The sequence below is a fragment of the Ambystoma mexicanum genome, chromosome 2p (assembly GCF_040938575.1).
Source record: "Ambystoma mexicanum isolate Mex_15411 chromosome 2p, UKY_AmexF1_1, whole genome shotgun sequence".
Classification (NCBI taxonomy): domain Eukaryota; kingdom Metazoa; phylum Chordata; class Amphibia; order Caudata; family Ambystomatidae; genus Ambystoma; species Ambystoma mexicanum.
Window position 1 is genome coordinate 1,330,284,287 of NC_090923.1, and position 25,118 is coordinate 1,330,309,404.

The 25,118-nt window shown below is 46.2% G+C and overlaps 1 protein-coding gene across 3 annotated transcripts in view; it reads left to right on the forward strand.

Annotated features, from left to right (window-relative positions):
- The window catches only part of B9D1 (B9 domain containing 1), a 391,264-nt gene that overhangs the window by 124,430 nt on the left and 241,716 nt on the right, over window positions 1-25,118 (forward strand). For all 3 annotated transcript variants that reach the window (XM_069645673.1, XM_069645671.1, XM_069645672.1), the window contains one exon: window positions 21,086-21,197. In XM_069645673.1, the coding sequence (XP_069501774.1) occupies window positions 21,086-21,197 (112 nt within the window). The remainder of the gene's footprint in view (window positions 1-21,085; window positions 21,198-25,118) is intronic.

Here is a 25,118-nt window from a genome sequence, read left to right on the forward strand (position 1 = left end):
ATTCGGCTTCTGTGGTTCGGGGGAGAGTGTCGACCTCTCCTCCTATTATTGTGTTTTGTGACATAATAAGCCACCCCCATATTGGGATACTCAAACCACCCAAGCCAAATGGAAGCGACTCCTCCGCCTTTGGCCGATGTGCTAAAGGCCCTTCAAGATATGCAGTTAGAATTAGCTCAGACAAGACAAGAAGCTGATAATTTGAAGACTCAAGTTCAAAGTTTGGTTGCTCAGAGAACTCCTTTGGAGGGGGTAGGTGCAATGGGAGTTGCCTCTTCTAGTCAGAATTCCACGGTAATTGTCCACCCTCCCAGTAGTGTCCCCTTGGCAGCCCCCGAGCGTTTTTCGGGGGATCCCAGAAAATACATGATGTTCCTTACACAGTGTAGATTACATTTCCTGTGTAAACCTACGGCCTTCGAGACTATTCAGGCTAGAACGGCTTTTGTCATTTCTTATTTAACCGGGGATGCTGCAGCATGGGCAATGCCCTTGGTACAAAAGGATGATCCCCTATTATATAACTGGGATGGGTTTTTGACGGAATTTGGCCGGCTATTTGATCGCAGAGAGGTGTCTCTAGCTCAGGATAAGGAATTGTTGGGATTAAAACAAGGAGTGCGGGACCTAGTAACGTATGTAACTCAGTTTAACAGGCTAGTCATAGAGACAGACTGGCCAACATCCAAACAAACAGTATTATTTTACCAAGGATTACGGGAGGAATTAAAAGATGCCATTGCACAAGTGGAGCCTCAACCGAGCACATGTACTGCTATGATAGATTTAGCGCTGAGGTTGGATCATCGTATGAATGAAAGGAAAGGTGATAAAAAGAGACCGGAAGTAGCACCTTTTGTACGACTAGACAGAAGTAGAGGAGGAAGGGCAAGTGAAGCAGAACCAATGCAGATTGGAAGTGTCAGAGGGCCATTATCGGCGGCAGAAAAGGAACAACGTAGGTCCAATAAGTTGTGTTTGTATTGTGGGCAAGCAGGGCATTTTATACGAACATGTCCCAATACCCCTCAGAAGAGTGGTGAAAAGAGTTCGAAGGAGGCGGGAAAAGAATTGGGCCGGCCTTGAGGGGAACACAGGTGTCACGCCCATTAGAAGTAAGATTCCCCAGGTGGATTGCAAACACGGTGGGTGGGAAAACTTCCCATTTTTACATTCTGGTTACATTATGTTTTGCTTTGACGAAACAGGAGGTTAGGGCTATGGTGGACTCAGGGGCCACAGGTAATTTTGTAGACATCTCACTGGCTAATCAGTTAGGGTTACCTGTGGTCGACAAGCAGCCGGTAGATGGTTCAACATTAACATCAGGTCCCATACGACAACAGACTGAGGAATTGGAAATGATTTGTGAAGGAGGTCATCAAGAACTAATTACCTTTGACCTTACCTTATAGCAGCCCCGCAATTTGGGTTGATTCTGGGAATGCCATGGTTAAGATTACATAACCCGCAAATTGATTGGGTACTACGGACAGTAAGGTTTGATGAACAACGATGTCAAGAACACATGTTACTTGAAACAGGCCCCACAGCATTGTTAATTGAGAAGGTAGTAGGGCCCCAAGTGGTGGGAGCAGTGGAAAACGGAATTCCCTCACAGTACATGGAATTTGCAAAAGTGTTTGACAAAAGAGTGGCGGAGCAGTTGCCTCCTCATAGGACCTATGATTGTGTTATTGAACTAGAAGAAGGGGCGAAATTACCTTGTAGTAGAATATATGCCCTTACAGAGAAGGAAAATGAACACTTACGAGAGTATCTTGATGAAATGTTGTCTAAAGGATTTATTAGGCACTCTACTTCTCCAGTTTCTTCTCCATTATTTTCTGTCCCTAAAAAGGAAGGAACGCTACGCACATGCATAGACTATCGGGCATTAAACAAGGTGACCATCAAGAATCGATTCCCTTTACCTTTGATTTCGGTTCTATTGGACCAAGTAAAGAATGCAAAGATTTATACCAAATTGGATCTAAGGGGAGCCTATCATTTGATACGGGTAAAGGAGGGAGATGAGTGGAAGACGGCATTCAGAACAAAGTTTGGATTATTTGAGTATCTTGTCATGCCGTTTGGTTTGTGTAATGCCCCTGCTGCTTTTCAGTTTTTTATGCAAGAAGTATTGCATGAGTTTATTGATCTCTTTGTAATTGTGTACATTGATGATATTTTGATTTATTCAGATTCCCCAGAACAACATGTAAAACATGTAACAGCAGTGTTGAAAAGGTTACAAGAATATCAATTATGTGTGAAATCAGAGAAATGCGCATTTCATGTAAGCCAGGTGGAATTTCTGGGTTTTATATTGACAAACACAGGGATTGTGATGGACCCAAGGAAGGTGCAAGCAGTAGTGAATTGGCCTTCTCCACAATGTATAAAAGACATACAATCTTTTTTGGGGTTTGCTAATTTCTACAGACGTTTTATTGGCAATTTCTCCAAGATCGTTAGTCCAATTACACAACTACTAAAAAAGGCAGTGAGATTTACATGGAGTGTGGAGGCAGAGCAAGCATTTCAACAACTAAAAACAGCATTCACTACTGCTCCTGTGTTAAGAAATCCTAAACTAGAGAGAGCTTTTCAGGTAGAAACTGATGCTAGTAATGTGGCAGTAGGAGCTATTCTATCACAGAAGGATGAAGAGGGAATTTTGCATCCTGTGGCTTTTTTTTCTAAGAAATTGTCAGGATGTGAACAAAACTATTCTATTACGGATAAAGAATTATTGGCCATTCGATTAGCATTTGTGGAATGGAGACATTATTTGATGGGTGCAAGACATCAGGTGGTGGTGGTAACAGACCACAAAAACTTGCAATACTTCACAACGGCACAATCGCTAAGCCCTAGGCAACTACGTTGGTCTCAATATTTTAATGAATTTGACTTTGTGGTTACATTCAGGCCAGGTAGTAAGAATGGAAAAGCGGATGCTTTGTCTAGACAACAAAATGTGGATAATTCAGTAGGGGAAATTAAAACTGTTATTTCACCTGAAAGAATTGTCGGGGCTATTACACAGAAAATCATTGAGCAGGTCAAGAAGGCTTTACCAGTTAGACAACTGCAGGAATGGTGTAAAACTCATCCCGCACGTACTCTACGGGAAGGTTTACCCTATCATCAGGGTAGACTGTACTTGCCCACCAAGGATTTACAGAAGCAAGCATTATACTGGTGCCATAATTCTCCATTGGCAGGGCATGCAGGTTTGAGAAAGATGCAAGAGATGCTAGGGAAATATTTCTGGTGGCCCACAGTAAAACAAGACTCGGAGAAGTACTTAAGGTTATGTGAGAATTGTGCACGTAACAAGGCAGAGCATGGGAAGAAGAGAGGGTTGTTACAGCCCTTACCAACACCAAGTCAGCTATGGACTTCCATTTCGATGGATTTCATTACGGATTTACCTCCTGATAATGGTTATGATACCATTTGGGTAGTAGTGGACTTCATGTCTAAGCAGGCTCACTTTGTTCCATGTGCCGGAATACCAGGAGCAGGAAAGTTGGCAGAGTTATTCTTGCAACATGTGGTCAGATTGCATGGGCTACCAAAGTGTATAATATCGGATAGAGGTTCACAATTCACCTCCAGGTTTTGGCGTGCCTTTTGTCAGATGCTGGGAATCAACTGTGCGCTCTCTACCAGCTATCATCCTCAAACTGATGGGCAAACAGAACGCGTTAATCAGACCCTAGAGCAATATTTAAGAGGGTACTTGGGAGATGGCAGAGATTCTTGGGTACAAGCTTTATGGTTGGCAGAATTCACATACAATAATACCTATCACACTTCCCTGGGAATGGCACCAAATGAATGTTTATATGGACAAGTGCAGAATATGCTACCCGAACATTTGCCAGAAGTGGGACAAATCCCCGCGTTACAAGAGCGTAAGCAGTTGCTTCTGGAGATCAGGCAAAAGGCACGGGCAAATCTAGAACAAGCCAAAAGACAATACAAGAGTCAAGCTGACAGACATAGACAAGCAGGTCCTAAATATGCAGTGGGAGATAAGGTGTGGTTATCCACACGAAATTTAGCCTTGATAGGCTCTCGAAAATTTCTGCCTCGTTTTATTGGGCCCTACGTGATAATTAAATGTGTGTCAGCCACTGCGATGAAACTACGTTTGCCAAAAAATGTACCTATCCATCCGGTATTCCATGTCTCTTTACTTAAACCCGCAGCTCCGGGGATGACTGCTAAAAGACCACCAGCCATCATGAAAGAAGGTCAGATGGAGTATGAAGTGAAAAGTATTCTGGATGCAAAAATAAGGAATCAACGGTTATGGTACCTGATTAACTGGACAGGTTATGGGCCGGAGGACTGTTCCTGGGAGCTGGCGGAATCAGTACATGCTCCAAGGTTGGTTAAACAATTTCATCGACAGCATCCGGATAAGCCAGGTCCTGGGAAGGGCCTTCGGAGAGGAGGTAATGTCAGGAATAAGGGCAAACATGTGTACACTGGGCTCAGAGGGCTAAAACACTGAAAAAGTCCAACAAAACTACAATTCCCGGCAGTACTTGGGAGGTTGGGTAGTTTACTGCCTGGCGCGCGTGGGGCCAGCTGATCTTGATTGCTAACAGTTTATGAGCGGCTCACGGCGTGCGGCAGGTGTGGCTTATTTTGTTTGGAGGTCGAAGCTGCGTCGGTTGGAGCAGCATCGGAAGAGTCAGGAGCCGCCCGCTAGGAAATTGGCATGATCACAGAGGCGGCAGGCGGGAGCACTTTGCAGCGGGGAGAAGAGAGATCTTCACGGCTGCTACGGGCAACAGCATTCAACGTCCGGGAAGGCTCAGGAGCTTCCCGGACACAAGATAAGTGCGGGAAGGGCTTATTGGTCATTGATGAAATGCACATGTGATTACGAGCATGCTCACAAAATTACTCAGTGTTTGTTAGGCGTATGGGGACAACGACCTACTGAGAGACTGTGCATATTCTTCTGTTATGCTGCAAGAAAGCATTTGACAAATCTTTATGTTCTACACGTTTAAGTACTTGTTGTGCTCGTTGTACTTGTGTCACGACTCGCTCCCTTCGCTCCCGTTCCCGCCACTTGGGGGCATGTTTTGGGGCTTATTCCTTGCTGGACATTTCCTCCGAACCTAATGCCACAGTGCTGTAATGAATTGGGAGCGCTAAATCCCTATTTTCCAAACTACTTCCCTTCCGGATCCATTCCAGGTTTTTGGCAGCCAGCATGCTTCTTTAACCAAATGACTGTGCTTCCCAGAATGCCTGGCCCACTGCTCCACCTCCACCCTTGCAGGACAAGGTTGGGTGGAGGATAGGCAACACCTGTGGCTGCAGGTGCAGCAGTCAGCACACCTGAGGCGTGTGCTCGTTAAACAGCTTTAAAAGCCTCAGTCTCACTTCAGTCCAGCGCTGGTCATCGTTTGCAGTGTTCCTGTTTTTGACTAGTCCCTGGTTCCTGGTTCTTTGCCTTTGTACCTACTTCCTTGTTCCTGTTTTCTTGTTTCCTCCGCCCTGAATTTCGGATTCATGCGCTAATTGATTTCTGCTCCCTTGATTTCCCTTTTTGTCTTCCTCTGTTTGCAGGCAGCAATTCTCAGTGCTTTCCCCTTTTAGATGCAGCCCAGTTTGTCTGTGTTCTATATTTCTTTGACTCTGTCCTTTGCTGCTGTTACCCATTTGCCTTAGCCTTCCTCTTAGTTTAGTTTCCTGTCTTTTCCTTGGAGGGGTAGGGAGAAGTTTGCATAGGTTATTTCGTTTTTTCCCTGCTCCTGATCCTTACTTTCTAGAGGATCCATTCCATGTTTTCCACTGCACTTCTGCATTTATTTTCCCTTTGATTATTAGGTGTGGTGTGCGGTAGTAGCTAGCTCCTGTGTGTATGCTTATGTTTTCCTCACTATTTTGTAAACACTATTCCCACTTAGGTATTTAGTTTTCCTTCCATTGCTGTTCTAGCCTTTCGGGGTCCCAGTTTCTTCAACAGGATTCGTGGGCTAGCTGACATTCAAGAGGTTTATCTCGTCCTCGTGAGTACAGTTCTTAAGTTCCCTTATGTAATACCATCAAGAGTGTTAGTACACAGATCCTGTCATTGCTTGCCCTCCACGTGGGTTTAGCGCTGTCAGTACCTGTAACAGCAATTGGGGGTAAGGCGCTTGCCGACTTTCCTCGCGGTCAGGTGCTTACCCCACATCCCTTTTCATATATTGGTTTTGATGTCACACTCTATTTGCACTCCTGGGTTCTAGCATACCTGAGTCGTAGTTCCTGGGTGCACATTTCCCTTGCCATATTCGCTGCCTTTGTACTCGCCTGACTAATCTTGACAACTTGTTAGTTGCTTAAGTGTTGCATATACCAGCCCAAGGGGCCATGTGTCATGTCTTCATCTTGGGGAGTATTCCCATTGTATGTTTCATTTGCTAATCATGCTTTGTTTGTTTCATGTCGATGACATATAGTGTGTGAAATACATGTATTAAGATGTTCTCAAGGTAGGGGTTATCAGGTAACAGGCATATATGAAATCAAGTAATCAAGGTATTGCATGGTGTTACAAGTATTATTAAGTGTAGGATTTTTCCCTGTACTTCCCCAGTCCTATCCAAACTAGGTTTTTCCTCTACCCTCTATCCGGTGTTCCTAAAATTCCTCACCCTATCCACAACCTCTCCCTAACCCTCTTCCCCCCACTGGCTGCCACGTGGTGTCCTGTCTATATATATATATCAGGTACCTGTGCCAACCACGGTGGGAGGGTCGACTTCATTCGGCTTCTGTGGTTCGGGGGAGAGTGTCGACCTCTCCTCCTATTATTGTGTTTTGTGACATCTTTGTCTCCTCTGCAGGTCCGTTGTTTCGATGATCGCCTGTATCAGGACATTGGACACGGTGAGCGTCACGCTGCTGGCTGCAGAATAACGCAAAGCGTGTTCTGTAGCTTGGGTGTGGTTTAAATAGCCTTCTAGAAAAGTAGTCCAGGTAAAGTAGTCCCAGGCTACCACACCCCAAAACACTGTACCGCACAGTCTGGTTCTAGGAACTAGACTGTGTGGGTGCCTCCATGTTGGCTGCAGGCTCCAAAGAAAAGTAGTCCCTTCAGGGATGTGTCCCATTCTGAACATGAGCCTGGCACCAAAGGCGCCAGGACTGACTCCAAGAGAGTCCTGGAAGGTAGAGCAATGCTCCTGAGGCCCCAATTGAACCCCAAATTGTGACCCCACCTGGCATGTGAACATGCCAGTGGGGGTTCGGGTCAAGGGTCGTGACACCAATACCTTACCCAACACTTCGATGTACATGTGTAAGTCTGACACTTACTAATACCAAGATGATTATGGACTACCCAAGGGAGACGTAAAGACAAGTACTGGTACGAGGAGGTGGAGGTGCTGAACTATGAACAATACTCGGTGGAACTTGGGTGAGCACTCTAGTCTTCGAAGACGCTGTTAAAGAGACTGACATAAAAACCGATGACTCTTCACTTGGTCAAGCCTTCCTAGGATGAACCGACAGTAGGGAGCTCTTTGGCACGGGAGATCCAAGCGGCTGCAGACCAGGATGCTACTGAGAGGTGGGGATGCATCTCTGCTGGGTCTGAATGCGAAGTTCCTTGCCAGGAAATGACGAGGCAGTAAGTAGCCCAACCTTGCCACGCAGGTGGACCACGCACTTTGTTATGGGCGCAAATAATCCAAAGAGCCAGAGGCTGCAGAGTCGCTGCAGCAAAGGAGAAGCCAGCCAAGGCAAAGAGAAACCAGATCTAGACAAAAGCAGACCCTGATGCACACCAGAGCCCCCGAGAAATAACCCAGAAGGTACGGGTGTGAACGACCCGGCTGGTCGGGATATGAGAGGGTCTTGGCTCCCATATAACAGCGCCAGAAAAACCAATCCTCAACCCAGGAGTAGTATATCCAGCCCTGAACTGCTTAGTTACATCCCTTCTGCACGAGACCACAAGCATCCCCAGAAATATTGTAGCTGCAAGTCTGTGCCAAGAGAAGGGAGTCATTCTCTTGGCCAACAAAGGAAACCACAACAAAGCCTCCAGCCAGGGAAAGGAAGTAATTCACGCCTGGTGTACATAAGGAACTTTCAGACACAAGTGTCAGAAGAAGAGCAGTCGAACATTTTGACCTGGGGAAGGGAGTTATTCCCTCAGTGAGAACCAAAGGAACTTGATATTATTTTGTGAACACGTTGAACAGGGGAAGGTGGCCATTCCCCCTGGTGAGAACTTGCAACTTAATTGTGATTGAAACACTAAGACCAAGTCCAGGAGAAGGGAGCCATTCTCCTGGACCATGAACACTTTTTCAACCTTTAGTTTAGCCCCAAGTGTAAGGGACAGAAATGAGGATTTGGACACAGGACTGACTTTTCAGTTGAACGGACACTCTGACAGAACCCTTGGTATGTTAGTTGAGGCAGCAAAACCCCTCAAAGAAATAGCTGCAGACCGCACAGAAAGAATAAACTGACTTGACACCGTTCGTCGCTGCACCCAGGAAAAGGCAGGGAAAGTGGACTTCCCGCCCAGGAGGCCAAATCTTAACAGAACGCAGCGGGGAGCTTCTCCCTCACAGGGAAGGAGCGCCCCGCCTCCCCCCAGCACGCACTCAAGGCACACTGAGTGGACATCAAAGAAGGCCACACCAGACCAAATGCAAATAGGGACTAGCGGATTACCAGCACAGTTAAACTGTAGCAGAAACCAGTGGGGAGTTCATGCAAAACAGCAGAGGCATGGGTCCACGTACATAAGAAAAGGATTGGGGGGGTGTTGGGAATCAGCAGACACAGGTGAGATATAAAGCGTACCTCCCCACCCCCACACATTTCAATCCCCAACATAAGAAGGTTGCAGCCGGTGGCCACATTCTGGAGACCTGAAAAGGGACCTATAGCTGGCAGACTAAATAGCATCGAGCACCATCAGAAGATACTGGCGTCGTCAAGGGGCAACAACACATAGGCAACAACCTCAATAGGAGAAGGTACCACTAAAGAGGGGATGGGGAACTGGAACAGAGCTATGGAACCTGGCAAGGAACGAACAACCTGCACGGAAGATGGGCCCAACAGAGAGGAAGTCACGAGAAAGGCCGGGCTAACAGCCAGAGAACTCCCACGGAATCGAGGATGCCTAAAGCCCAAAAGCCACACGTCAAAAACAAGGTGGAAAGCGGTGGTGCCGTTGACCCAACGCACTCCCCTGGCAAAACAGCCCTTGAGCTTGAAACAATTGTGGGTTGCAGAGACAGCGACAAGCTTGAGGGGTGCAGGAAGCAATCGCAGCCTGAAGCAACAGGACACCGGCCCAGTAGCAGACATGGCAATACGCAAAGATGACCTGCAGGGCTGGTTTAAGGAGTTCCCGGACCAATATATGGCCTCCTTCCAAATGCAATTTGACTCCTTGAAAATAGAAATACAACAGACCGTACAAGAAATTAAATTGGACTTGGCCAAATTAGAAAAAAGGACACATTGGAAAGGGCCGCCCAGGAGATGGAAGAGCAATAGAGAAAAACTGAAGAAACTCTGGAACATCTTGCGCGTTAAAAGCATACCTGGAGATACAATCTGAGGACCTCGAAAACCGGTCACAGAGGTCTAACATCAGAATCAAGAACCTCTTGGAAAAAGTGGAGGACAAGGACTTGAAAAACAGAGCCCAACAACTCTGCAGAGGTTCTGGCGGACGACTCAACACCTGGGGTCCAAATCAATAGGATACATAGAGTAGGGCCATGCAGAACGGGATAACCTGGGGCACGTCCCCGCAATGTTCTGGAGGCAATCACCTGTTTCGAACAAATCGAAGGCGAGGCTGGCGGGCCAGATACGAAATAACGGAGAGGAGGTGCAACTGTACCAGGATTTAGTGCAAGCCACTTTGCAAAAGAGAAGACAGATGGGTTCCATAGTGTGATCCCTAACGTCAAAGCAAATTGGATACAAATGGTCTTTCCCTTTAGGACTACTATTCATGTGAGAAGACAGCATAGAATCACCACATGCGAGGAGGGAGAGCTCCTCCGAAATCTACACAGGGAGGGCCACGGGACAAGTGAGGCTCAACAGAGCGGGGATAGACCCGGCAGGAAACCGTGGGAATGGAAGAAGGTAGCTAACTCTGCAAGACACCCAACAGAAAGTGAAAGGGCAGAAGACGGAGGACACTATAACACAAGGTAGTCAAGTAAGAAGGAGTATTGTGACAAAGGATGGACCCTGGGGTGGAGCTGGGGCATGGAACCAATACAGGAGTGAGCGGCCCGGGGGGGGGCATGTTGGGAGATGGTCAATGGATCACATAGTGGCTGTTTAGTAGTCCCCTTGACAAAATATCTGCGATGACAGAGGGCCAGCAGCGACAGACACCACGTCTGAGTGGTCATAGGAACCTGGGGCCTCCTCAGGGAGTTGGGAAGGGGGCAGGGGATTAAAAAGTTGTGGTAGTCTGAGTTGGAGGGGCAGTTTAGAACAGGAGCGAGGGGGGATGTAGATCCAGGACTTGAGAATTGGAAGCAACATGAACTTCAGGAAGATAGGATGGCACCATGAAAAATACTTGCATATAATGTTAGGGGGCTAAATACCCCAATAAAGAGGGACAAAATGTAACAACTGACTAGGAGGATGAAGGTCAACATTATAATGTATCAAGACACTCACATCAGGGAAGCCGACAAAAAAAACCTGAGGATAAGAGGATTCTCACTGATCGACCAGACGAATAGAGGGGAGAAAGGGTGGGGGCCACTGATAGCAATACAGGGCAGATTTGGGATACTGATCCAGGGGACCCTAGTGGATAGTGAAGTTCGCAACCTCTTTTTGAATACTGTGTATGGAGACAGAAAGATAAGTCTGCCCACCCTATATGGTTCCTGAGGGGGACCCTCTCACGACTAGCAGGTTTTGCAACAGGTAAGGTGGTTCTAGCAGGCGATTTCAACCTGGCTTGGGACCCACAACTGGACAGAAGTAACTCCACACGCTTAGGGGCACTGGGGACATCCAAGGCAATAAAACAAAAAATGGAGATGCTTGCACTGCATGACTTATGGAGGGAGATCAGGGGTCAGGCAGATGGATATACACATTGCTCCCACGTCCACACCTCGCAATCTTGGATAGACTACATCTGGGCAGCCACAGGGTTGGTGGGCAAAGTGAAGGAGATCGATCTAGGCTCCATCTCTCTATCAGACCACACCCCGATTATGGTGACCTTCACCCTGGGACACAAAGTGGGCCTATGGAAGTGGAACTTCCCCACGGAACTGCTACAAGACCAGGTGGTGGTAGACTCCATTAGGGAAAAGATGGACCAATATTTTTCAGACAATGACACGGGAGAAACACCGCTGGGAACAGTCTGGGACGCATTCAAAGCGGTGCTAAGGGGAGACTTGATAGCGCTTAAAGCGGGCAAGGACAAACAGAAGCGAAGGTGGGAGGAGGAACTGGAAAGGAAACTGAAAGGGATCGAGGGAGAGATATCCAAGAAACCAAGTGTAAAACTCTGGGTAGCACTGAGGCATGTTCAGGGTCAGTTGAGTACCCTCTGTACTAAGTAGGCAGAAAAGCCACTCCTATGCCTGAAACATAGGTATTGCATAAAAGCAAACCAGGCAGATAAACTGCTAGCAAGGCAACTTAAATCAAGGGAGAGGAATAGAACAGTAAGGAGACTCCAGGACTAAGAGGGACAGGTAAAGACAAAGGATGGACACATCGGGGAGATTCTAAGGGAGTATTACCAAACACTTTACACATCCGATAATCCCCGAAAGGAAACGCAGGACGTATATCTGCAGAATCTCACCCTCCCCCCGAATCTCAGAGGAGGAAAAAGAATCCCTAGAGGTAAACATAACGATGGAAGAAGTGAAGAAAGCAATAAAAAACCTACCGAGAAATAAAGCACAGGTGCTTGTTGGCTACCCAGACTGCTTTTACAGAAACTTCCCAGAAGTGCTGGCCCCTAGAATAACAAAACTATACAATTTATTTAAAGCACAAGGGGACATTACCCAGACTATGAACGAGGCGAAACTGGTAGTCTATCCCAAACATGGTAAAAATGTGGAACGTCCAGGCTCATATCGACCAATAGCCCTAATAAACCTAGATGCAAAGCTGTATAAAAAGGTACTGGCCGAGAGAATCTCGCACTCCTATCACTAATAGCACCAGACCAAATGGGCTTCATACCGACAAGGCAGACATTCAATAACACATGTAGGGTCTGTAACCTGATAGAAAAAATTGAAATAACTCAAAAACCGGCTATACTAGTCTCATTAGATGCTGAGAACGCAGGGTGGAATGGACACAACTATTCCGCACCAATGGGGTTTGGACAGAATTTCCTTAAAATGGTTAAAGCCAACTACAGATCACCTTTATTACGGGTATCGATCAATGGAATAGTCTCGGGCCCAGTGACCCTGAGGAGGGGAACGAAACAAGGTTGCCCACTAGCGCCACTTTTGTATGCAATCTTTCCGAAGCCATCACTGGCCACGATCCGGGAGTTGGACAGGGTAAAGGGGATAATATTCGCGAGACCGGAGCACTAAACCATGGCTTTCGAAGATGATATGCTAGTGGCACTGACAACCCCAGAACGCTGCCTACCAGAACTCATGAAAGAATTGGAAAGGTTTGGGGTAATCTCTGCTCTTAAAAGACTGAGGTACTAAATCGCTAAAGGCAAAACATGATCCAACAATTTCACTAACCCAAAATTTACAATTGCAGTTGGCAAAATCGGCGCTAACCTATCCAGGGTTAACGCTAGCGCCACCATTAAACCTGATGTACAAATCTAATAACTCGACCCTGCTGCAAAAAATTAAAACAGATATTAGGAAATGGAAACCACTGATGACATCCTGGTGGGGGTTGAATGGTAGCAACTAAAATGTTGGTGCTACAAAAAATTGCTGCACTATTTCCAGGCCCTACCAATTCGAATTCCAAAACCCTTTTTCAAATCTCTGAATAAAGCTATTAAGGACTATATATGGAAACACAAACCAATAAGATTGGCTATGCCAACGCTGAGAAATCATGGAGGCCTATCACTCCCCCACTTCCGCAGATGATATGAGGCGACTCAACTACGACTAGTGAAAGAATGGGTAGCGGACACCCCAGCTCGCATATGGAATAAATAAGATGGGGTGGTGGCGGGGACTACGCTCCCGGGACTACTATGGCCAAAGGAACAACATAGGCACATCAAGATAAGTGAGGTGATGGGGGCGAGCGTGGAGGTATGGGATGTAGCAAACAAGAGAGGGGCCCTGTCAACTCATCCCTCCCCCTTTCTTCCGATGTTCGATAATCCAGCATTCCAACCAGGGATGGTCACAACAGCATTCAAAAAATTGACAGAAGCAGGATGTAAGAAATAAGGGACATGTACCAGGACCGAGACTTGATGACTTTTCAAGAATGCAAACAAAAACTAGGCCGGACTAGTAATGACACATTTAAGTACACTCAATTTAAGCACTGGCTCATGCCCCACACATTAGGCAGGTAGCCCCGAGACGGCTTACACCTTTTGAGCCATAAATGACGACAAACATGGGTTTGGGTGAACTGGTCTCGAGCCTTTATAGATTCCTGAATACTCAGGGGGAGGAGATCTGTTGAAACTGTTTTACAACCAATGTGTAAAGAATCGGTTTGTGGAAAACTAATACAAATAATTTAAAACAAATCAAATAAAATCAGAATATCCCTGCTAAATCTCTTTACTTCACCTTAATTGAAAGTAGATGACACCCCCGCACCTCAATGATGAAACAGTGTTCTAAAAAACTCAATAGAAATACCGGCTCCTTGACTTTCCTGCATGTAAATCGCTTGTCAAAAAGAAAATGTATATTCAACGTATGTTTGCTAAATTTCTATCAGTTGTTTTTCTATTGCATTAAAGTGTACATTTGTCATTTCTAATGGACAACTTGGAGGCAGTAAAATTTGCAGTATGTAAGCACCCTTTCCCTTTTCAGGGTTTGAAAATGAGGGGAGCCGGAAGCGATTTCATGCAATCTTTCCGAAATGATTTCTAACAAATGAATTGTTACTGAAAAATATAAAATATAATTTTTCTTTTATAGTGGGGGTCCCCCCAATTCCCCTGTTTCCCCATGTTTTGTTACCCCACCCTTAACCCCCACACCTTTTTAACCCTTTACCTCACCCCCTTTTTTATTTACCTTTCATAATTTTTTTCTGTAATATTTGGTTATCATTTTGGTAACATCACTGTATACAGCTGGAAACTATTTAGCTCCTGCTTGTAGGCTAGAAAAGCATGGTTAGCCTAAAACCAAAGCAGGCGCTACTTTTTGCTAAGTCTCAATCTTCTATTCCTTCTAGGAGAAAATCTTTCAAAGGAAGATGTTTTGCCCGAGACGAGTCTCCAGAAAGGCCCATTAAATGCTCTAAAAAGTCTAAGTGTTGGAGATTTAGGAGCGACTCCCGTCACTCTTCTTTGTTCTCACTAAAGAAGCGGAAGAAACAACGTCATTGCTCTTCTTGTTCAAACTCCTCGCCCGACAAGCGTTGAGTATGTTTTTGGCGATGAGACGTCTCAATTGACATTTTCTCAAAGGTGGCCCCTCCATTCCACCACCAAGTCAAAGGGCCCTTCGATGTCGACCTCTGATCCAACTTTGATTTTCAAGCCTTAGACAAACAAAGATTTCTTTAAATCTTTAAGATCTATTTTTTAGGAAGTCTAGGAGGAAGACATTATACCTTTCAGGTATGAACATTTTGGAACACCCAATGTTTCAGAAGAGTTGATCTCTGATCAATCTCATTTAGAGGACATGGCTACTTGTTTGAAAGACGCCAGTGGTCTTGATATCTCATCTGAGGTAGAATTTGACACTCCAGATTTGATTCCATGCCCTAATGCGGCCTTTAAAACTGTCATGGACAGGGTAATTGAAAATGTTGGTTGGGGGGCGTCCTGCAAAATACATAACTCTAGCCTTACAGACATGCTTGATAATCCCCCTAAGGAGCCTGTGTTACACTTTCTTTTAGCTTTTTTTTTAAAATAAAAACCTATTCAATAGAAATGACAGATGCCTGACACCACTCCTGCTGTAAACCAGGAGTTGATGAAAAATTGCTGACCACCATCTGTGAACACTGACTCTGTCACGGCATCCTTCACCAGATAGTTGGTGGTGCAGGCAGCCACCTCCACTTCAAAGGCTGCAGTTTATCAGACCATTCCCCTGTATAGGGATGATCAAAAATATGAAACCTTGGCAAAAAGAGTATTCTCTGTGGGAAGCATGGATTTAAAAGACATTAATGCATTGTGTGCTCTGGCAAAATACTTGTATTCATTGTGGAATACTATTGCACATGCTGCAGATAACATCCCTGAAAGTGAGATGAGCGATTATAATTGTTCTTTTAGAACAAGCTTAATGCTGGGGGCCAGTTTCTAAGTGTGAACCCAAGATTCGAACCTGTGTTGCTATGTGTTTTCTTGCTTCCAGGACAGATTTGTTGTGCCTGAGTTATCTTCCTGGCCTAAAGATTCTATAATCACATTGATTGTAAAGATTCCTCTTTCCGGTCCCTTCAATTGGGTGCATCAGACAGCGTTGGCCGGTGTATGGGCTCTAGTGCGTTGATGAGGTTTGCTTGGTCACGCAAGTCTGAATTTGTCCCCAATGCCTAATTAAGGCTCCTGGACATGCCCTTTGATGGGTCCCACCTTTTTGGCCCAATGGCAGATTACTGCTTAATAAAGCTGCAAGCTTCTAAGGTTGCAAGACATTTTTAGGGGCAGCCATCCATCAGCCGCAACAGCCCAACCCACCTTCGCAGGCTTGTAGAGGGCATTCCTTTTGTTATTACTCATGTTCTGGCTAAAGGGGAAGGAGTCTTGCTACCCAGGGAGGACAATGCGGTTCACACATGCCCCCAGAGACCGTGGAGGAAAAACTGTTCAGGCAGCCACTTCCTCTCGTCCCTCTGCCACAGCCCCAAAACCTTTCTGAGCACTTTGCTCACAGGACTCCGATGGGAAGTGGGTTGACCCAGCATCTGTAAGAACGGCATTGCATTACTTAAGGAGCATTGGCCATACAGATAGTGGCTCAAGGGTACTGTCTACAATTTCTACAAAGGCATCCAGATTGTCCCCCGAGTGAGTAATCTCTTTAGGAACCAGATCTGCTCCTCCTATAGGAGATTTGTTCCCTGGTGGTGAAAGGTGCTGTGGAAAGGGTACCTGTAGCGGAACAATACCGGGGTTGACATTTCACCTACTTTCTGGTTCCCAAGAAAGAAGTAGGACTGCAACCCATATTGGACCTGAGACACTTGAACAAGTTCCTCAGGAAGGACAGATTCAAGATTGTCACTCTTTCGCAGATCCTCCAAGCCCTTCAGCTCCAGGATTGAATGGTGAGATTATATCTTTAGGATGCTAATTTTAATGTGCCTTTACATCCCTAGCACAAACTACTTGAGGTTCACCATTGACAGTTCTTAATATCAGTTTAAAGTACTGCCTTTTAAGCTCACCTCTGCTCCGAGGGTCTTCACCAAGTTGATGGTGGTGGTGGTGGTGTCAGCGAATCGAAGGAAGGGAGCCATTCACATCTTTCCCTCCCTAGACGATTAGCTGGCCAGAGCTCATTCCCTCGAACAAGCGCTGGAACATCTCTATAGCACCTGTCATTCCCTCCACTGGGAAGGTTTTGTCTCCTGAGTTGAGGGCTAAACCTATCTTGCAGATGGTAACAAGATTTCTGAACGCCCAACATCTGCCGGCATGTGATTTTCTGAGGTTGCTGGGCCTCAGTGCATCCTTAATTATCCTGGTGCCAGAACCCCACCTAAATTGAAGTCCATCTAGTGGGCCTTCGAATCACAATGATCACAATTCTCAGGCAGGATAACGGTCCTTCTTCAGGTCCCAAGCAAGGTCGCATAGGATCACCTGTGGTGGGCCTGCAAGGAAAATGTGGTGATCGGGAACAATTTTGGCAACCCTGGCCAGAGATAACAGTAGTCACAGATTCTTCCCTCATGGGATGGGGTGCTCACATGACCGATCTCGCGATCAATGCACTGTGGTCGCCATCAGAATCAAAGCTACACAAAAACCTATTAGAGCTAAGGGCGATGAGACCGGTGCTGATGGCCTTTTTGCCGCCCACACAGTGCAAGAATGTCCTAATAATGACTAACAAAACAGTGGCCATGCATTAACGCAACAAAAGAGGTGTATGGTCACTACCACTGTGCAGGGAGGCAATGCAGATCTGGTTTTGGATGCTTCACCTAGCTGGAGAAGAGAATAGGACTGGGGACGCTCTGAACAGGCAGAGCAGGATCTCCCGTGAGTGGGAGTTGGCTCACAAAGTCCTTCTACAAATCTTCACCCTTTGGGGAACCTTTCTAGTAGATCGGTTCTGTTCCAGTATCAACAGGATATGTGACCTGTTCTGTTGGAGGAAATTTCTTCAGAAAGGTGCTCTGGGGGACGGGTTGATACTGGACTGGGACTTTTCCACTCCTGTATGCATTCTTACTATTCCCCAACATTCCACATGTAATCAGGAGGTTGAGGACGTTTGGGAAGTCCATGATCCTGAATGCTCCACATTGGGCCACGAGGACATGGCGTGTGGGCCTTCTGCCCTCCATTCAGTCTTCCCTAGAGAGTGGACCTACTCTCACAAGAGGGAGGCCGCCTTCTTCATCCAGAAATCTAAATCTTCACGGCTGGTTTCTGAGAGGTTAAATTACAATGATTGGGACATCATGGAGGTCTTTCCTTTGGCTGGAAGACCAGCAACAAAAGCACCATAACGCTAGCACTGGAACATGTTTTGCAGCTGGTGTAGAGCTAAAGCTACTGATCCTGTCACTTGCAATACACCTGCAGTGCTTTCTTTTTTGCTGCACCTAGCCCATCAGGATTTGCAAGTGGCTACCATCAAGGGATACCTGGCGACATTACCCATTTTTAAATGCATGCCAGGCCAGAGCTCTTACTTTAAGATGCCTATTGTCATTCAATTCCTCAAAGAACTGACAAAATACTTTCCCACTGGTCCGTTTTCTGGTCCCGTCCTGGGATTTGAACCCGTTGGCAACCTTCTTAATAGGAGCTCCATTTGAACCTCTCCATTGTTGTCCATGTAGGTTGTTGACATTGAAAACTATCTTTTTGGTGAGTGATCGACAAGCCCTGTCATGCAATTCACCTTTTTAAATATTTTGAAGTAGAAGGATGACCCAGGCACTTCTCAGGTTGGCGGTTCTATGTGTAAGAATGACGGGCTGGGGGACTCTGATTTGGCGCAAGACTGCCTGCATTTACAAGGGGTGGGGAATGGAAAAGGTGATGGTATGGTGATCTGACCATGGGCAAGGTAGGAGAGGACAGTGATGTTATCTTCATGGTCCAGGAGACAGTCAAAGATATGGCTTTGGGAGTGCATTGGGTCTGTGATGCATTGAAAGCAGGCCGAGGCTGCCGTAGGGTTGGCCAGGGCAGTGGCCTCTGTCAGAGGAATCATTGAAGCCAAGGTTGAAGTCAACCATAACAAGGAGTTGGGTGATGGACTTGAGGTTTGTGGAGATAAGTTGGGCAAGGTCATCCTCGAAGGTTGCGATAGGACATGGAGGTCGATATATGAGGTGGAAGGTGATAGTTGCATTAGGTGAACAGTTTAGTTCGGCTGAGATGGTTTCACAGTTGGGGAGTAGGGTAGAGTTGATGGAATGCAGAGGGGAGGGAATCCTTGTAGATGAGGGCAACTTTGTCCCCCTTTCTCAGTGTCCTATCACAGCAGAGTATATCATAGCCTGTAGGCACAGTGATGGATCGTGAAGGGCTGGCAACGGGGATTAACTTGGTTTCCGTTGGGGCAAGTGATAGCAAGATAGTTGAGGATGATGGGTTCTAGTATGTCATGCGCGTGGACATCCGGGGATCTGGCGTTAATCAGAGCACAATGGAGTAGTGATTATTGAGATCAGGCGGGGCTTCCGAGGGGTTAGTAGTTGTCACTGGCCAGGATGGATATGACGCTGGTGATTGCGTAGGGCTGACAGATGTGCGGCGTTGGAGATTGGTGTTACGCCACTATGTAGTTGGGGGAAGTGATTCAATGGTGGGGGTAGCAGACCTAATTGCCAGGTGAAGGGAGCATTCGCCTAGTGGGCGAAGTTTGGACTTGGCACCACAGTATCATGTGTGCCTGGCGCTAGGAGCTGCCTAATGCTTGGGAGTGTTGCTACTGCTGAGTGCTGGGTGCATCCTCCCGCTGTGTGGCTGGGAAGTGGCAGTATGGTATCCAGCAGGGCTGTCCAAGGTTGCTAGTGAAGGGATGCCGTTGGAAGGCAATAGGGGGATTTGCATGGTGTTGGCATTTTCAGCGCAGTTAAGATACGTGTGCCAGCAGGCTGGAAGGTCATTTTCAACGTGGTCAAGATATGTGCGCCAGTAGATTGGGAAAGCAGCCGTAGTAGCGGTCCAAAAAGTGCCAGGCACCAAGGGGTACTTTGACAGCATTTGATGTGGTGGCAGAGCAGATGGGGGCTGCAGCATGTGAGCATCATCTGAGCAGGCGAGTGATGGGCGTCGGAAGGTTTGAGTGGCGATAGTGGTGCCAATTCAGTAAATGCCAGGTGGTTGGTGCTAGCAGCTGCCATTGGTGATGTAGGCCCAATGTTGGGGTGTAATATGCGAAGTAGTGGAAGGAAAGCGGTAAGCAACAGAACCAGGCACTGGAGAACACTTTGGATGCTGGTAGTACTGTATAGGTTATTGTTCTTGCTGCTTGGAACCTTGAGTGTGGAGAGGATCGGGGTGAATACTAAGGATGGGAGAGCTGTGGGGGAGGGCTGTAGGTGTGTACCAAGGAAGAAGCGGGGGAGGAAAGGGGTGAGCTCCGGCAGGTACTGCATATGAGGGCAACTGAAGCTGGTTGTGCGACGAAAGAACACTGGAGGCAGCTTCAGGGTTTACCTTTCATATCAGAGCTTGTGGTGCAGCTACACATGGCAGAGGGACGAAGATCTTGTGGTGCAGCTTGGTGGCTTCTCTAATAGGTAGCCTTATTTGATAGCCGACTTTGCCTCCCGAACCGGCAAGGAGGGCTGGGAAGGGCATAATAGTGGGCATTCATCAGGCAGCAGTCCAGGGGAAGGCTGAAAGCTCAATGTATAATTCAGTGCGGCAGCAGTCTTCTTTAGGTGGTCGCGTGTGACTCAAGTCCCAATGGTACAGCTGATGCAGTCCAGGCCAGTCTTCCTAGTAGGATGGGGGCCGTGTGATGTTAATAGATGATCCAACTGGGGTGTCTTTGACAATAGTTGCAAACTAAGCTACAGCTTCGTTTTTGTAGGGATTTATAGAGTGTTTCTGTTTGTAAAATATCCTGACCAGAGTAAATGGAAAAAGTTTCTTCTTCTTCCTCTATAGATACTGATGCACCGCCTGGTCTAGAGTGCTTAATGAGAGGCTTCTAACCTTGGTACCATTTGAAGGATCACCATAACATTTCCAAACTAATTATAGCGGAAATGTGCACTTCTTTTGCAATTTCCCATTGGGGACAACTTGCTCTCACCTAAAGCCTGAACTGCTGTCCCTATTTGTGCCAAACATTTGCGAGGAGCAAGCTCCTGGTCGGGAAATCATGCCTTTGCTTATTTGATGCAACAGTGTCCATCAGTTTGTTTTTAGTCTGGCCAAAAGTTGACAGAACTGACATCTTATTAGTGATATCTGGCGTGCTCAACATGTTTGTAGACAGAGAAGGCCGTTTTGTTGGAACTCCCAGAAGCCTAAATTGATGCAAGGGGCATCCAATTTTGCTAGTTGTAAAATGGCCAGTTTCATCTGGTTTGGTGCTCAGTAAATTTCACAAACTTCTGCCATTCTTGTACAAGACTTCTGACACTTTACTGTAGGATCTAGTTGGTGTATTAGGTCATGTTCACCCTATACGCTAAACATGTTTTCCTTTCATTTCAGGGATTGGAGGAGGGAATTTCACAAATCACATCTAAGAGTCATGGTGCACAGCAAGACCTAGTCTGGAATTTTCCCATTGACATCACATTTAAAAGCACCAATCCTCATGGCTGTGAGTATACTAAACATGTGGGCTATGATGCTTTTACAACAATGTGTCCATTGTTCCAGCTTTTTTGTTTTTTGCATGCTTAAAGTGTGGGCAAAGAAAAAGCATAGTATATTGGAGATGTATTATGCATAAAACCAGTACAACTCTTGCATCGCACCTGACGCAGTGTCAAACGCTTACCCAAGGCATTGCTCCTTATTAAATCTTCTCGACCGTAATACTGAGTGATTTAAGGGCCTGCGATAATGAGAGCAAGGTATTAACCCAGCTGCAGACAGGATACAGAAAGAGCGTAGGAACAATAATCAGTGGGCTTGCTCTTAAAACCTGCCTGTCAGACATGGGGACCAACTCTGGGAGCTCTGTATGTGGCAGCTGTGGATTTTTTGATAATGTCGATCTAGCTAAGTTATGGGCCACATTGATCCAATGGGACATTGATCCCACCCTGCTGGCATTGATTCAGCTCCTATATTCGAACAATACAACTAGGGTCAGATTAAATACTGCAGGAGACCTATCCAGATCAACAATGCTGAAAAAAGGGCATTCAGCAAGGTTGCATGTTACCACTGACTCTTTTTAATTTCTATTTGGCTGACGTATGGGAGGCCAGTAAAGAGTGGGGCGGATATGTTCCCATGTGGGAGGGATTCAAAGTGAGGGGCATCATCTTTGCGGATTACATCATTCTAACGGACTATATACCAGCCGACCTCCTTCGCCAGTTGACCGGCCTTAACAGTTACTTGAAAGAAAACTCACTACAGATGAATCCCACAAAATCTTACATTATGGTAAGCTCTACTAACAAGAGGAATAGGAAATATACCTGGGAAGTGCACAACATCCCAATTAAATAAGTTGACTCAATCAGATATGTTGGATATGATCTATCAGTAAAAAAGCAGAGTGAAATTGACAGAGCTTGAATGGATAAGATTACTTCCTGCCTGATGTTGTTAAAAAGGGTAAAAAGCAAACGACGCGCATATTCAATGATGCCCTTAATAGATTTTTACAAATTGAGTCTCTTCTATAGTACTGTTCAGGTGTGAGTTTATGATTGTCTCAAATAGGAAGTTCTTTGATATACTTGAAGGAAAAATCTTAAAACAAGTACTCTGACTTCAAGTTTCAGTACCAATGAGTGCAATAATACTTGAACTGGGTCTCACATCTTGGTGAGCCCAGTACATTATTAGAACCTTCTCTATGATGCACAATCTGGAAAACTCTGATCAGAATTCCCTAGGGTTCTACTTAAATAAGTCAATAAAACAGAATTCCAACCCGTATTTAAGAAATTTGAAAAACAGATGTGATAAGCTGTGAAGCTGGGACAGGTCTTTACATTTGTTGGATCTTTCCAACTTAAAACTCTATAAGGGAAAGGAACTAATGTATCTACCATTCCCTCACCTAAGACCATGCCTAGCAAAATTTCCCAGCTCACACTATAGAGAATGGTATCTGAAATTTAGGCTAAACTGCCTACCCACATTGGAGGTGGTTGACTTTAGAGTGTAACAAATGTCGATTTTCTTTTTGTGTAAATGTACAATATGTATACATAAACACAAATTAAAAAATAAAAAATAAAAAATTACATTGATTATTTTCTTCGGTGCACATTAGATTGTCACGTCTCTACACAGGTCTAAACTTGATTTAACATTTTTATTTTATTTAGCATTTGTTAGGCGCTTATACAACTGAATAGTGTTTCAAATCGCCACAAGGCTAAATGGGAAGGGAACAGGGGACAAAATAACAATAGCAAAACAGTACAATACAGTCATGGTCCTACTATGCCTTGTGGAATTCAGACGTGAAGTGCAGGAGATAGGGAGGAAGGGGGGTGGGGGGCAGAGGAGTGGCAAGTGGTGGTCGAGGGCCCGGGAGGGGAAGTGCTAAGGGGAGCCAAGGGGGAGAACCTCAGGCTAAGTGCTAGCGCAGGGGACTCACAAGAGTGGGATGCAGAACTGCCAAGCGGGGAGGGGGCTGGGTGAGTGCTGGTTTGAACTGGGAAGAAGGGCCTGGAATCCTGTGCGATTCGAGGATCAGGCCACCAGTCACTGTGGCAGTGGACGATTAGCAGGGAAGGGAAAGGGGGAAGGAGGTAGAGAACAGAAGATTTTTGAGCAGTTTCCGGACCTCGAGGAGGTCTGGCTGAAGTCTGAGAGGGGCAGGGATGCTGTTCCAAAGGGAGGTGTCGGCGGAGGATAGAGACCTGCCCCCAATCTCTGCTTGGAGAAGCGTTTGACAGTCAAATAGTTGGAGTTAGAGGAGCATAGGGCTCTAGTAGGGGAGTTTTTAGGGAGGGAAAGTTGAAAATAGTGTGGTCGCAGGCCCCAGAAGGCCTTGTGGATGGTGCAGAGGGTCTTGAATGTGATCCGTGCAGCCACTGGGAGCCGATGGACAGATTTTAGGACTGAAGAGACGTCCCTGGGCTTGATGCCACGGATAAGTCTTGGGGGTGGGGGGGTTTACAGAGGAAAGAGGGAGATTGAGAAAGAGAGACTGTTGCAGTAGTTCAACCTAGAAAGGAACAGAGCTCTGGAGACATTTGAGCTTTTGGGGGAAGATGATGAAAGGTAGAATGCCGCTAAGAAGGTGGAGCTGAAAGTGTGACTTCTTAGTAAGATCCATGACGTGAGGGATGAATGAGAGAGCAGAGTCGAAGATGACTCTGAGATTTGTGGCCTCACATGAAGGTGGGGCGTAGAGGACCCAAAAAGAGTGGCCAGAGGGTAGGAGGAAAAGAGGGTGCAGGTGTTCCAATCAGAAGGATCACCAGCTTACTGGCATAAGGCAGAGATCATTGGCTGCACACCATGCCTGAATGGTGGACAGACAGCCAGGGATCAGAGAGGAGGAAGGGGAGTTAGTAGAGTGATGTTTGAAGAAAAGCTGTGCGTCATCGGCATAACACTGTAAATGAGGAGAGGAGGAAATCAGGTGAGCAAGAGGGGCAAGTTAGATATTGAAGGTATAGAGGTAGATTGCAAAGTAAGAAACCTAAGACCGGGAACTAAAGCTGAGCAAACCTGCATTTTGTGTCAGAGGTACCTGGGTCTCTCCTGCATCGATAACCAAGGCGAGGAGGAGCAGCTGCTGCTGTGGTACTGTCCTTGGCTCCTACAACAAAGCAGCACCAGTAAACAGCACAGCCTGTGAGTCAGAGAGAAGGTCTCTGTCAGGTATCCAAATAATTGCCAAATTGAAAGGAGAAATTTGAAATTCAAGTGGTCTTGCAATGGTTCAAGCTAAATCCTGTCCGCATTCGAAAGTCTTCCATAGTTGAATGCATGCTACAATTGGTCCGAGCCTGGCTAAGAGAGGCTAATTGTGACAGAGAAAGGATCTGAGCTTGGCTGAGGTGGAACCAGGGTGAACCGTGAGTCACCCGAGAGAGAGCATTCTGTAAACATTGGAAAAAGGGGATCTGAGCCCGGAAGAGGGGGGATCCATGGTGAGATACCTGAAATTGAACACTCAACAGGAGAGGAACTTTGTGTTTATTTTGTTCTTCTACATCAGGCCCTCTGAGTAAAGCGGCTTTGGAAAAGCAAAGAGACTTGCATCACGGAAGGCCCTGATGCTGGTAATGGAACTGTCATCGTGCCGAAGAATCCAGAGTGTGTGCTTTGCTCGAGTGAACCGCCTTGTCCCATGCTGAAAATGTGGGCAGCGGAGGCCAACGGCCTGAACATCCTGACATATAATTTTGTGAACACTTCTTTCTTTTACATGAACACTACCCCGCACTATGTATGTTTAGCCGTATGGATTGGCAATAGATTTCTTTAGTATGGGCCATTTTATTTTGACGAGACTCCACTAGGACTACATTATTATTTGATGGTTGTAGCTTGCTCCCATCTGTAGATTTGGGTTTAGATAGGTATTTATCACATC